This window comes from Ictalurus furcatus, chromosome 10 (assembly GCF_023375685.1).
Source record: "Ictalurus furcatus strain D&B chromosome 10, Billie_1.0, whole genome shotgun sequence".
NCBI lineage: Eukaryota > Metazoa > Chordata > Actinopteri > Siluriformes > Ictaluridae > Ictalurus > Ictalurus furcatus.
This window is the reverse complement of record NC_071264.1, coordinates 25722584-25736621: the sequence shown is the minus strand read 5'-3', so window position 1 is coordinate 25736621 and position 14038 is coordinate 25722584. Positions and strand designations below refer to the sequence as shown.

The 14038-nt window shown below is 37.3% G+C and overlaps 1 protein-coding gene across 1 annotated transcript; it reads left to right on the top strand.

Moving 5' to 3' along the window:
- Nucleotides 1-7782: 7782 nt before the first annotated feature.
- fgf19 (fibroblast growth factor 19) lies at nucleotides 7783-11398 on the top strand. The gene is made up of 3 exons (XM_053635655.1): nucleotides 7783-8337; nucleotides 8674-8777; nucleotides 9613-11398. Exons 1-3 carry the CDS (start codon nucleotides 8151-8153, stop codon nucleotides 9925-9927), a joined length of 606 nt encoding a protein of 201 aa, XP_053491630.1. The 5' UTR covers nucleotides 7783-8150; the 3' UTR covers nucleotides 9928-11398.
- The last annotated feature ends 2640 nt before the right edge of the window (nucleotides 11399-14038 follow it).

Genomic DNA, 14038 nt, shown 5'->3' with positions numbered 1-14038 from the left:
CTGTATTTTTTATTATTATTATTATTTATTTAATTTTTTTGCACCATTCTGTGTAATCTCTTCTGGTGTTCAATGTGAATATTATCTAAACCTCTTGAACTGTATCTGCAAGATTTTATCCATTGCATATCTGACACCTGATTGGATAACTGCATAAATGAGCAGGTGTACAGATGTTCCTAATAAAGTAGAGGGTGATTGTATATTGGAATAATATGAAATTATTAGACAAGGAGGCCTATAACAGAGAGAACTGAATTATATGTAAAGTTAATGTGATGGTATACTGGTTTAGATAATTGTGGTCACAAAAAACACATTTCTATCTCTAGATTTTAAAACAACAAACATATTAGGAACAAATCAAGAAAAATAAATGTTGGAAACTTTTGGAAACTTGGAAATGCCTGCTTTACCATTTCCCAAAGCAAATTAATTAACACTTGAACCGTGATATTGGGTAATACGGTATCGTTACCATGAAGTTTTCATAAGGCCCCTAGTTTGCACATATGTAATGTTGTATTGTTCGGCCTGCAGCCACAGCCCAAAGCTGTTCACAGTGAGGTGTGTTTTTGCATGTTTTTGCAGATGCGGAGAAGAGGGATACTGCTGTCTCTGGCAGCACAGCCCAAAGGCTGCACTTAGAGTGTTTTTACCCTGTGCTCTCTTTGTTGGGCCAGCTGTGTGGTGTCTGTTTGGGACACTCCAGATGTTTGCTCATAAAGACAAGGCACTTCAAATGGCTGTGAACATCCTAACTAGCTCATTCACTGTGAAGCATGCTTAGAGCTGTACACTGGTGCATTAGGACAGGTGAAACAACATAGAGCCTTTCCCTGTAATCATGCAGCTGGGTGTTGTAAGGGTTGGAGTAGGCCTGCCAATCACTTTCCTCATGACATCTCCAGGCAAGGAGGCAGAGCACTGACACTCCCAGATAGCTTCAGTAGCACGGGTTTCCCTTGGGAACTTGAACTTGAACTCAGAGGTGACCTAGTCAACAAAAACACAGCCATTAATATAACTATAAAGCTTTGACTTAGCTTTAAGCTAATATTCTGCTAATAAGATAGTAAATACTTCTTACAGTTTTACTTTTCGGTTTTGGTTTGGAGCACAGCATTTCTCAGGAGAGATGCTCAAGACAGGGAGTGGTTTTTAGCTCGAACACAAACAAGTAAGTGCAAAAAAAGAAGTGAATGCATGACATTAAAAGAGCTAGAGGAGCAAATAAAGCACCCTGAATTTGGCAGTAATCCTGACAGCCATTAGCCTGCGCACTTTAAAGAGTGAGAGAGAGGCTTTCACGTGGTTTTAATCAAAGTAGCACCAACAAAGTCGATCACAGCGCAATGAAGAACAAGAGACATCATAGTCAAAACATGGTTTTGAGCTTCAAAGTGAATGCTGAGTGCCTGCATACACAGCCCTGATGAGGCATTGGTGGGGGAACATGCAAGCAAATCAGAGGCCTAATCAGTCCCTTAACAGCCTGCACAGACAGTCTGCTGAGTGTGCATGTGGGTCTAGTCAATGAGCACAATGAGATGTACAGCAGGATGAATAAGTGTGTATGGAATAGTAGAAACACTATTATACCTGGGGTTTTTTGATCAGTGGATGTGAGGTTATATGCCACTGTGATCTGACTGAGATATCCACAAGAGGGCAACAGACATTTGTTTGCTTACAAGGTGGCCTTAAAGACAAAGGCCACCTCTTGTACTTCTGAACTTCTTAGAGCCATTTAGAGCCATATCCACTCTATTTTTGTGCCATTTATTAGTATATTTCACCATTTTACAGTAAGTAATTTTACAATTGATAAATGCACAATTTGTCACATATGTTTTACAACGTATGCAAAATGTAGCAGCAAAAAAAAAAAAAAAAAAAAAAAACATACTAGAAAACAAGATCATATTAGAACAGCTCCAGCATTGCTCTACTGCCTGCCTGCCTGTATTCTTTAAAAGTGTCTATACTATTTATTACTCGTTTGGAAATCTGTTATTGGTATAGCACCTTCATACATCTATGAAGGTCTGATAAACAATGTTGCAAATCAAGGTTTATGATCATGCCGTGCTAATAAGAGAAGTGAAACAGCCTTTTTTTTTTTATGCACCAGGTCTGGAACACATTACCAATAAACATGTGTCAGGCTTCATCTATGACTGATTAAAAAACAATACAAAACAAAAAACAAAAGAAAAGAAAAGGAAAAAAAATAACAGCATTTAGCTAACTAATTAGCTGTCACATTTCTTTAATATTGATAAGTGCGTTTTCATATCACATTTTACACTTTTTATTGTACATTTCTTATGTTTTGTACTGTTATTATTTTCCCATTTTTGTCACTGCTATTTTCTACCATTTGTTTCTTGATTTCTCTTCTTTCACATTATGGTACAGAGTTTTCACTGAGTAAAGCATAATTGTATATATACGGTTACTTAATGCAATTTTAATATCCATAACATCCAGTTGAACCTATTTTGTATTTTACTTACAAGGACAACATACAGTTGTTTCACATTTTTGTTCTTGTTTATTTGTTAATTTTAATCCTAATCCTGGGTCAGTTTGCTACCAGGTTTTAAGTAAAGTCTGACCATCAGTGCCAACCAATGTGGCTACTGAAATCCCTAGTCTTTAATATGGGGAAAAAAACCTGTCTGGTTTAAAAGCCGTTTGTCCTGTGTAAAAATCAGTGTCTAAAACAATTTCATAAAATGTTTGACCTACAAATATCGACCCAAAAGTAAACATCCATGTACTCTAATGCACTGCCATGCTTGTGCAAGACCTCCAAATGTATCCCAGCAGAGACGTAGCCCATGCGATGCTGAGCAACATGGTGTAAATAGATTGTGGTCTTATTTGCCAGTTGGCATTATGGCTCATTAGGACGGAACATAGACAGAAAATACACCCAGCATAACCTTTGATACAACAGAACATTATTGCACAAGGGATTACAAATAGACTGCAAGGCCTCCATGTGATTGGAGAGGGCTGACATTTTTTCATGAATGGACTGAGATCATGAGAAGAAAGAGGCTGAACAATGAAAGCAGCCCATATAAATGTGTGAATAAATGCACTGAACTGCCTTTGTCTGCATTAGTAAGATTCTACAATGACAGCATAGTTCACTTAGTCACTAAGGCACATAGGTCACATAAGACACTTAGTATTTCAAACTAGCAGCAAAAATCAAGCTCCAAATAATGTATGACGTCAATGGTTGATGAAATATTCAGCTGTATTCAATTAAATAACTGATTTTCTAGCAAAGGAAATGACTCAGCCTAAGGACCATGAATGAATACAATGATATAATACATCCCTTAGGAAAACCTCAGTGGTCAGTGAAATTTATGTTTGATAACCCAGTTACACCATGATACATTGGTGGAAGTAGTACACCCTTGGAAAATTTAGAACCTGTAAGGGTTATTTGGTTTTTCAGCTGGGGCAAGACCTAAATGTTTTATGTAGAATCCTATAACAGAGTGTTTCACTATTAGATAAGATTCTATGTAGAAGCCTTTAAGGAGGCTTTGAACCCTTACCTATCCATAGAAACCTTCAAGAACCTCTTATATGTAAGTTACATTTTTTCCCCCATGTGTTTGTTGAATGCTTGATTGAGTTTGTAGGAGAACTCAGCTTGACTGCCTGTACCTTCTTATAAAGCAAACTTGTTCAAAAGTCTCTTATTTTGACATTCACTATTTTAATTCATATTAAAATAGGGACACGGGTGCTGGTGATGGAACACTTTACAGCTAAAAACATCACCCATCAGATCAGTGAGTTCTAATAGTCCTAATGTGGGTTCTGCCCCATTGGGAAAAATCTGTTTTGGGGCAGAGGGCTTTGTTTATTTCTGACCTAGCAAACGTGTTACTCTAAACCAAGAAGTTTGTTCTCTGATGGACAGAGGCACAATCAAAAAAGTAATTTAAGAAACGTGTTCTATGATGGACAGAGGCATAATCGAAAAGGTAAATTTCTGTAAAGCTGCTTTGTGTCCATTAAAAAAAGTGCTATACAAATAAAATTTAATTTAATTTAAATAAAAAACAAGGGGTCCTACTCAACATATTTTCTTACTCAAAACAAGAATGATGGTTTTCATTTAAGTCTTTTCAAGCAGATACAAGCAGGATTAGTTTGCATCATTGGACTCTTATTTTCAGGTCCCTACTGCCTCAGAACACAGGAAATTTCTAAAGGTTCCCTTCCAATGGCTTAAACCAGTAGTGTCAGTTTCTGGTAAGGAGCTATAAGCTTTTAAAAAGTAGGTTATGAGCTTACAGCTGGACCATAAAAGCCACAAATAGAAATATGTCCTTGTGTCTGCAAGAGGGGCCCAGCCTTTAGTATGCTGAAGAAGCAAGGCTTATTTAACAAAAAGGATTGGTTCGGAAGCTTTGCAGCTTCAGAGTAGGATATCCGTCATGGGGGCAAAGTCTCTACCCAACTCCATCAGATCAGTTTGTCCTACTAACAATGTCCAAATAATAAAAACTTCCACTTTCCCACTGCCCCTTTTTCAGGGCACTAGGTCACTAGTATTTGTTCTCTCTTGGACAGTGATACTATTGATACAGTAGCCCTTGCAGCTCAAAACAAGGAGTTCCATTAAACTTTCTTGTTCACAATAAGGGTGGTTTTCATCCAGTTATTAGCTATGGGGATGCACTTTTAAGAGCTGGAAGGCCTGTTCTGAATGGTGTGCACACCATTGGGTGGATCTGGTACACTGCCCTATTCCCAAAATACTTTTCTCCAAGGACTGCTAGACATTGGCAAGTCCCCATCTATGCTAAAGGTGTATATGGCAGCCATTGCTGCATGCTAGAAGTGTGCAGAGGAACTGCGAACACAATTAGTTTTTTTCTCACATGTAGGCAGGAGTGGGCGGTCAGATACAAATTTCATGGGCAGAGAAAGGGGGATTGTAATAATAATAATAATAATAATAATATGTTTAGTTTATATAGTGCCTTTCTGGAGCTCAAGGACGCTTTACAATAGTAATACAATAATACATAAGCAATCATGGACAAACACAAAAAATGAAAAACACAGTACACATAGTATAGTCATTGAGAGCAAAATACATAGCAACACGTTAGGACAAATAACACTGAGAAAACAGATACGTTTTAAGAACTTGGAGACAGAAGTGATGCTGCGAAGAGTCAGAGGAAGTGAATTCCAGATCTTGGGTGCTGCTATGTTGAAAGACCCGCCACCCATGGTAGAGCAACGTAATCTAGGGACAGAGAGGACTCCGAACCCAGAGGACCTGAGAGAACGGGTCGAGTTGTAGTGGAGAAGCAGTTCACTGAGAAAGCATGCTGCCAAACCATGACGTGATTTAAATGTAAGGAGGATTATTTTAGATTTAATGCGAAACAAAACCGGTAGCCAGAGTAGTTCATACAGGATAGGAGTAATGTGAGCTGAGCGCTTGGTATGTGTAAGAAGTCTAGTGGCACAGTTTTGAATATATTGCAACCTAGCAATAGAATTAGCATGATTGGTCAAAATGTCTTTGAGAGCCAACAGGAGTGGAGGAAAAAATCTCATATCACACATGTATCTACTACACACCACAGATCTGTTGATGGGATCACTCTGTGGGTTTATAAACTTATTATGGCCTTTCTGAAAGGAGTGAGGTATCTATCCAAGTGGCAATAGAATCATCGGGCTAACTATTTATCTATTATGAAGGAAAGACACAAAGGCTTCATTGTATAAATAACATAAAAGATCTCACTGACCCACTGAGTCATAAGGTATGTATTTTTTTAACTGGGAAGGTGCATGGTGCATATACCTTCAGTTTGCTTTTTGAGTAAAACTTTAATGGTACACCATTGGTCCTCATGTTCCAGGGTTGAATCCTGAGCTCAGATTACTGTCTGTGCAGAGTTTCTGTGCATGTTCTCCTCATGCCTGCATGCTGCCCCCTTTGGGTTCTCCGGTTTCCACCCACCTCCAAAAACATACCAGTAGGCGAATTGGCTAAGATATATTACCCCTAGGTGTGAGTGGGCACATGATACTATGGATTGGCATCCCATCCAGGTGTATTCCTGCATCACATCCAGTGTTCAAGAGATGGGGTCCAGATCCAACATGACCCTTATCAGGATAAAACGGTTAATGAAACAGACTGAGTGATCCTTAAGGTCCAATTATGTGCATTAAATAATTCTTCAGGGTACACTCATGTTTTCCCTTCTGCTCTCTGGAACCGCATGATCCATCTGTTTGGAGTTCTCATCACTTGGAAATCACTCGCTGTTGCTGAGGATGGCCCCACATGGACAGCCCAAAGATCAGTGAGATTACTGAGGATGGTACTACTTAAATACTTTGGACTGCAATTGATATGAACAGTTTTCCTATGATGGCTTTGGGCCACAATTGCTTTGATATCTTTAGGACTGCAATGACCACAAACAGCTTTGCATTCAAGTCTCCATCATGAACAGTTGATAACTTCAACAAAATAGACTTCATGGGAAAACTAAAATGAATTTCCTGTTTACAAAATTTCACTTTTGAGCATGTACCATACAGTTACAGAATGGAATTATTTATAATCACACTACCCGGAGTGACCCCGATGAGGACGGGTTCCCTTTTGAGTCTGGTTCCTCTCAAGGTTTCTTCCTCATATCGTCTCAGGGAGTTGTTCCTTGCCACCATCACCTCTGGCTTTCCCATTAGTGATCAATGTATAAATGTATAAATTAAAAATTGATATCCTACATTTATTTATTTACATAAACCTACTTTATGACAATGCCCATTGGTAAAAGCGCTATTCAAATAAAATTGGATCAAATTTCTATGTGAAAGATACATTACAGCTGCGTGTACATGCGTAAATGTGACAAGGAAAAAAGTATAATTTTGTACCTCTACTCCGAAGAGCGTATAGGGTAGCCTAATATTATTATAGAGCGCCATCTACCGGTTCTGATTTAGAATAAGAGGTGATTGTTACTGGAGCTTCTGCTGAGTAACCTGTGGAGTTTGGTGTTTGATTGTATATTGCCTAATAGAAACTATCAATAGAAATGATGTCATCCTCGTCATTATAAAAATGGCGGAATAACTACAACGAATTAAAGGTAAACGGCTCAGAATATGTTTCATATGTGTCAGGACCAGCAAAGTCTGAGAAAGTAGACTGTAAAATAACACTTTGGTCAGGAGGAATTTTCATGAATGGGAATGGTTTGGTAAGAGCAGGCTACTGTTTAACCTTGTGCAAACTAAACTCGCCACACTACTGGTAGCGAGTCATAAATAAGTAAATAAGTAAATAAATAAATAAATAAAAAAATCGAGGGGAAAAGGGCGCACTATCTGTTTAAGGTGACCTGCTGGTGTCCACCAGATCCCATCCGCTCACACACACGCCTGTACTTTAGCCCTGCAGGGGGAGGGTCTTCTTCACGTTTGTGTGCAGTGCTCATAGCAATTTATTTACCTGTCTTATAGCAGCCCATAACCCTAAGCTTAAGTCACCTAAATTAAACCTCTTGGCACTTTTAGTTGTTTTGTGTGTGTGTGTGTGTGTGTGTGTGTGTGTGTGTGTGTGCACTTTGTATTAAAAAAGGAAATAAACTAAAAGCAGTTTTTATTCACCTTGAAAGTTTGTACAGTTTGTACATTTAAAGTTTAGTTACTGAGTTTATGGTTATGGTTAGATTTAGGTGTAGGCATTGCATTAATTTGCTACATTGGAAGGTTCTCATAAGGATAGCAAAACAAATGTGTGTGTGTGTGTGTGTGTGTGTGTGTGTGTGTGTGTGTGAGTGTGTGTGTGTGCGTGTGTGCGCGCGCGCGCCTGCCAGCGCAGCCCAAACCCCAACCGTCTGTTGGATGTCCAGAAGGTGTGTTATGATCCCGTTCGCAGAAATTGCCAAAAGGGGGAGACGGCGGCTTATCGATTCAACTGATAAAGAGCAGCATTTAAGAGGACAGATGTGCGAGGACAAAACAAACGAAAAAACACACACGACCGACGAGAACAAGCGAACAGTCGCGCTCATCGTACACCAGTCCCCGCACCTTGGACCGCACATTAACTGGAATACCGAGACATGCTGCTCGGCATTTTCCTCTGCGCGTGCTGCATCGGCGTCGCACTGGCCGATTCCGGACCACACCTGGCCAATGACTGGGGAGAATCTGTCCGCCTGAGACACCTGTACGCGGCAAGACCCGGTCTGCACCTGCAGATCAGCAAAGACGGGAAGATCGGAGGATCGCACGTGCAGAGCTCGCACAGTGAGTACCGAAGTTTGACTCCGGACCCCGCACCCAGTCTATCCATAACAATTACCTACACACATAACTAACTCAACACTATGCTACAACATTTTTATTTTGTTGATCATAGCGTATAAATACTGCATATCTTGACGCGCAAGATTTCCATTGCGCATCATATTTAGATTTAAACATCTTGCCCCAGTGCATTTTTACACATGTCAGGAATTGTAAGTGGGGAGAAATAATCTATAGATAATTATCTCATGGATTTCAAATAATTTCGAAACTTTCCCAGTAGTGGTGATTCAATCCAAGGGGCATAAATTAATTTTGCCCCCCCCCCCATTCCAGGTTTGGTGGAGATCCGCACCGTCGACACAGGCTGTGTGGTTATTAAAGGTGTCGCGAGCTCACAGTATCTCTGCATGGAAGCTAATGGAAAGCTATATGGCTCGGTGAGTCATTTATACAATTTGCATTCAATTCCAAAGCCTGTGATTTGACTCATTTTGAATCAATTAGTTTCTTGTTGCACGTGTGTGATTTAATAACCTACTACATAGACATATCGATAGCAAATGAATCTTACATGCACATACTGGCAAAGCACACACACACTGGTAAAACTAATTATTTGCTTAGGGATTACAAACAATTTGATCATGCATCGGATGTTTTTTTTTTTTTTTAGTTCCTCAGCGTTTACTTTCCAAAAGTTCATTCCTCCCACTAAACCCCTGCATCATCATGTAAATGTAAGCTTACATGATCAGTATCCCTAGATATACAGGGCTACATATGCAGGATTTGGTCTGAAGGATCTGAAAAGGCTCGAATCATGCTAGTGGATAATATAAAACAAATTTCTACGCTAGTAAACAAATAAATCTCATCAAATTCAAATCCAAAATTATTTTGGATAAATTAATATTTGGATAAATTATTTTAACATCCCTAATCGGTCCAAATGCTTTACAACCTTTAAAAGTATTCACGTGAACATGGAGCTGTAAGTATACGGTTTGAGGAACTGTTTCCATTTATAAAGATGATATTACAAAATTGACCAAATATACTTTGTGACGTTATTTTAGCGACCTTTGTCCTGTGCTGGGTTTGCAAAACTAAAAGCTGAATGAAACGGGACAGGAAAGTAACCTTGGCCCTTGTATGTGAACAGCAAACAGCCATCGAAGAACTTAAAGCGAACACATAACTGTTACAAAGTGAAATGCAGTTTATTGTACGTGACCCTTATCGAGTGTTTATTTGTTTTATTTCTCCCAATAGTACATTTATATAAAGGACGACTGCTCTTTTCTTGAACAAGTTATGGCAGACGGCTACAACATCTACGTCTCAGGCAAACACGGGACCCTCGTGAGCTTGGCTGGTGGGAAGAACCGACGTCAAAATGCTCTCTCACAGTTCCTGCCCTTGCTCAATTCTCTGCCACAGGAGCCTACAGAGTACAACGAGAGAAAAGTGCATTCTGCAGTTGACCCAGAACAGGATCTTCACTTAGGTGTACAAGCAGACAGCATGGAATCCTTTGGGAGGATCTCCCAGATTGTCATTCAAAGCCCAAGTTTCAACAAAAGATGAGAAGAGTTAAAAGTTTTCAAAGATGGGACTCAGTTCAATCTCTTATGCAGAGGCAAGAGGCTGAACGGAACCAGCCTGGTCTGAAAGCAGAGCCCAGACAGAACTTACAGACTTGGGGCAAGAGGAGGATCAGGTTTCCCAAAGATCATTCTTAACCCCGGTTGCACGGGTGGATTACGTAGAATACGCTTCAAAGTAGTAGTTCACTTCTACTTCAGATAGTAGATCACTCCAAATGGTAAATGTTGAAGCTCAAAGTAAAGTGTGAGCAGCTTTATTAGCTTTATTTATTCTAAAAGTGATATTCACTGCTATGCCTAGTCTCTGTATCGTATAGTAAAGCCTTTTTTTTTTTTAATTTTTTTTTTTTTTTACTGTGCACTTGTATATAAACTGTAAGACAGGATTTTATATTTGTTGTATTTATCATAGGCTGTACTTTATGAACTACTTTTGTTAGACTCAAATATGTGTAATTCTGATCAAATCTGGTGTCATTATGAAACAAAACGATTCTTATGATTAAAGCTTGTGATTCAAAAGAAAACTAATCACACTATTTGACAGATAAATAGTGATGGAAATGTTTAGGATCACAAATCTAAAAAAAAAAAAAAAAAAAGTACAATACATATGTATGAATCAATCAATAAAAACATGTTTTTAAGACATAAAGAACTGTATGAACCATAAATTGCACATAAAATGGCACATAAAAGTATGTATGGATTAATAATGAAATCTAATATCTTCCAACATATTATAGTACTTACTCATTCACTGAAAATGAATGTAATGACATTCTTTTACTGCATTATGCATTTATGAATATTTTGAACTGTGTGCCGTGGTTTTGTTTTTAAAAGAAAGGGCTACATAATTTAACACAATTATACACCATGACACTATAGGACAGTCTATAATAAGTACTCATTTGCATACAGTAGTGACATTTTGTGATAAGATCCTGAAGACGAAACTTTTTACAATTAAAATGTATATAATAAAAGACTATAAAAAGACTACTAATAAAAAGACGAATACTATAAAACAAAATACTATAAAAAATACTATAAAAAGACTAATACGACTTACTATTAAAGTCAGAAATAATTGGTTATGGAGTAACACCATGCACAGTACATCATTTTGTAATTATGTAATCATGTATTCCAGATTATATCTTATATAAGGAGATATACAGTATTTAGGTATAATGGGAATATAAGCTTTTTATTTTTATTTTTTATTTCCACCTCCATGCTTACTTAACATTAATAAAACAAAATACCCCCAACACACACTCTGAAACTATCTGAGCTAGTAAAATATCTTGTTTTATAAACAAATATAATGTACAAAGAAATTTAAGATTATTAAGCCTATTTCTAGATATCTTTGCTCATATCAAGCACAACATTTTCTTATTCTATTGCTTACTTTAAGCGTTTGTTTCTAGAAAGAAGGTGAATTATCTACCAATGAAATAAACCAATTTGAGTTTGAAATAAGTAAATATGTCCAGAAATAGGCTTAAAGGTATTCATCATTTCTAATAATAAGAAATGTTAGGTAACGTTTCCTTTAAATATTCACTTGCTAAGATACTTTTGCAAAGCATGATGCATTTCTGAAATGACTATTGATAAAAATAAATGTTTCTATTATATTCCAGAGAAGTATTGTTTACCCCCCCCCCTTTTTTTTTTTTGTCAAAACTGACTGAAAACCATTTTAATGACATGGAAATTCAGGACACATCTTCACTGGTTTAGGTCTTTACTTTAATTCTCAATGACACATTTAAGAACTTTACCCATTTGCAGCATGCTTATTCATGACATCAATAAATCAAATTTCAAAAACAGGAATTTAAATTCATCATCTTCATATTGTAATATTGTATGAGGATAGTGGACTCAGTAAAATCAATTCTATATTACAATGCAGGCCTAAGTAGCATTCTATAATTTGTTTCTTACAGCAGTAGCCACAATAACATGGCTGAGGTCTTAAATCTAAAATTTAGCATGAACAGGTTACATTGAGAAAATCACAGTTTCTAAACATTTCTAATGTTTCTAAAACAGATTAAGTAAGTATCACAGCAGAAATCAATTACTTGTAATAGTGGCATTAAAAAGGATTTTAAAAGAATCTAAACATTGCATTAGTCTCTAAAATTATGTGAACACAATACACTACGTAATATATAATGAATACAAGGAATGCATCAGTGCCTCATTTAACTGTAGCTGTGGGGTATGTCATGCATCTATTCATACATTCACTGATTATATACCTTCACTTTTCCTCTCCCTACTTATTATATTTTAAGACGCTCTAATTATTCTGAAACCGTGAATGAAAATTATTCAATTCTGTAAACATATGTAGATGATTTGAACTAACTTTATGATAATTTTGTTACTGCAGTAGTATTTTAGCTGCAGTACTGTATTATCTTATGTACTTATACGCACATTAGATATGTGTAAATTATTATCCATGACAAAAACAAAAATCATTTGTCAATTTTCCTACATCAAGCTTTTTGGGGTCAACTTCCTGTTTGACCTGTTTGACCACACTCCTTCATATGATGTTAAATGAATGAAGTTACATTTATCAAGCAGAGATATCCCAATATACCTGAATTCACCCTATTTAACATCAAAAAATCACCAGAGCTAAAAATAAATAAATAAATAAAAATAAAATAATCATAATTATGTCTTGGGGCGCACGGTGGCTTAGTGGTTAGCACGTTCGTCTCACACGTCCGGGGTTCGATTCCCGCCGCGGCCATATGTGTGCGGAGTTTGTTCTCCCCGTACTGCGGGGGGTTTCCTCCGGGTGCTCTGGTTTTCTCCCCCAGTCCAAAGACATACATGGTAGGCTGATTGGTGTGTCTAAAGTGTCCGGAGTGTGTGTGATTGTGCCCTGCGATGGACTGGCACCCTGTCCAGGGTGTACCCCTCCTTGTGCTTGATGCTTCCTGGGATAGGCTCCAGGTTCCCCGTGGCCCTGAAAAGGAGTAAGCGGTTGAAGATGGATAATTACGTCTTCACATGATGTTGAGTTATACAGATCACTCAGCATACTGATAACCCTGGAAATATTTTAGTGTTGTGGCTCCCTCTAGTGGTTACGTTGTTTAACTACATTTACACACTTTAAATACATGGATTTATTTTGAGATTATTTCAGGACTGCTGACCAAAAAAAATAAATAATAATTGACATTGACATTGTGGCAAGCTGCGTAACCGCAATTGTTTTTTGTTTGTTTGTTTGTTTTAAATAGTTAAAATGTCACGTGCATAAAACATGATTTGCGTCTTGTGCGTGCATTTGTTAAAATTGTGAATTCTATATTAAAAACGGAGATAGGGTAAATATAATAAATAACCCATTTACAGAATATGGTCTTTATCTCTGTGTACATGAAATGTCGAAGGAGTCGGTCAAAAAAAGAATCGACTCTCTTATTTCAGGCAATGGATATAAAGAGTCAAATCTTAAGCTTTGGAGTCGATTCTATGAAGTGAAATTGATTTGAAGCAAAGTGATTGGAGATTCCCGAGTCACTGTTATTGTCCTTTTGTAGCCTAGTGAAAATACTGAGTTTATACAGGTTTGTTTAAAAGTAGCTCGTTTATGTTTAATAAATTAATTTCTTTAATAAATTAAGTTCTTCACTCAATAATTTTTGTTGTACTAAAACTAAAAGACAAATGCTTGATACGTGCTTCTTAAATTAATTACGTAAAATAGGCCCACACTTCTGAAAATAAACATTTTCTCACTGCATATTAGCAGAATTTATTTAACAAAACAGTTCAAATGACATCTTGTGCCCCTAAGAAACAACTAAGGTTGTACCATCTGAAATGAATATAAATGTGTCATGAATACGGTCAAATGTAAAACTTTATTGCTTAATTGATTTATATTGTACTCTATTCTTTAAACTACAGCACATCATTTTATGTCTTGTGTAGGTTTTGAATGGAAAAAACTGGAATATTTCTTTGCATGGAATGGAATCGACTCTTTGAATCAGCTCCATCTGTATCAATGTCTGGAGTCGGATTCGATTCGGAGTCGA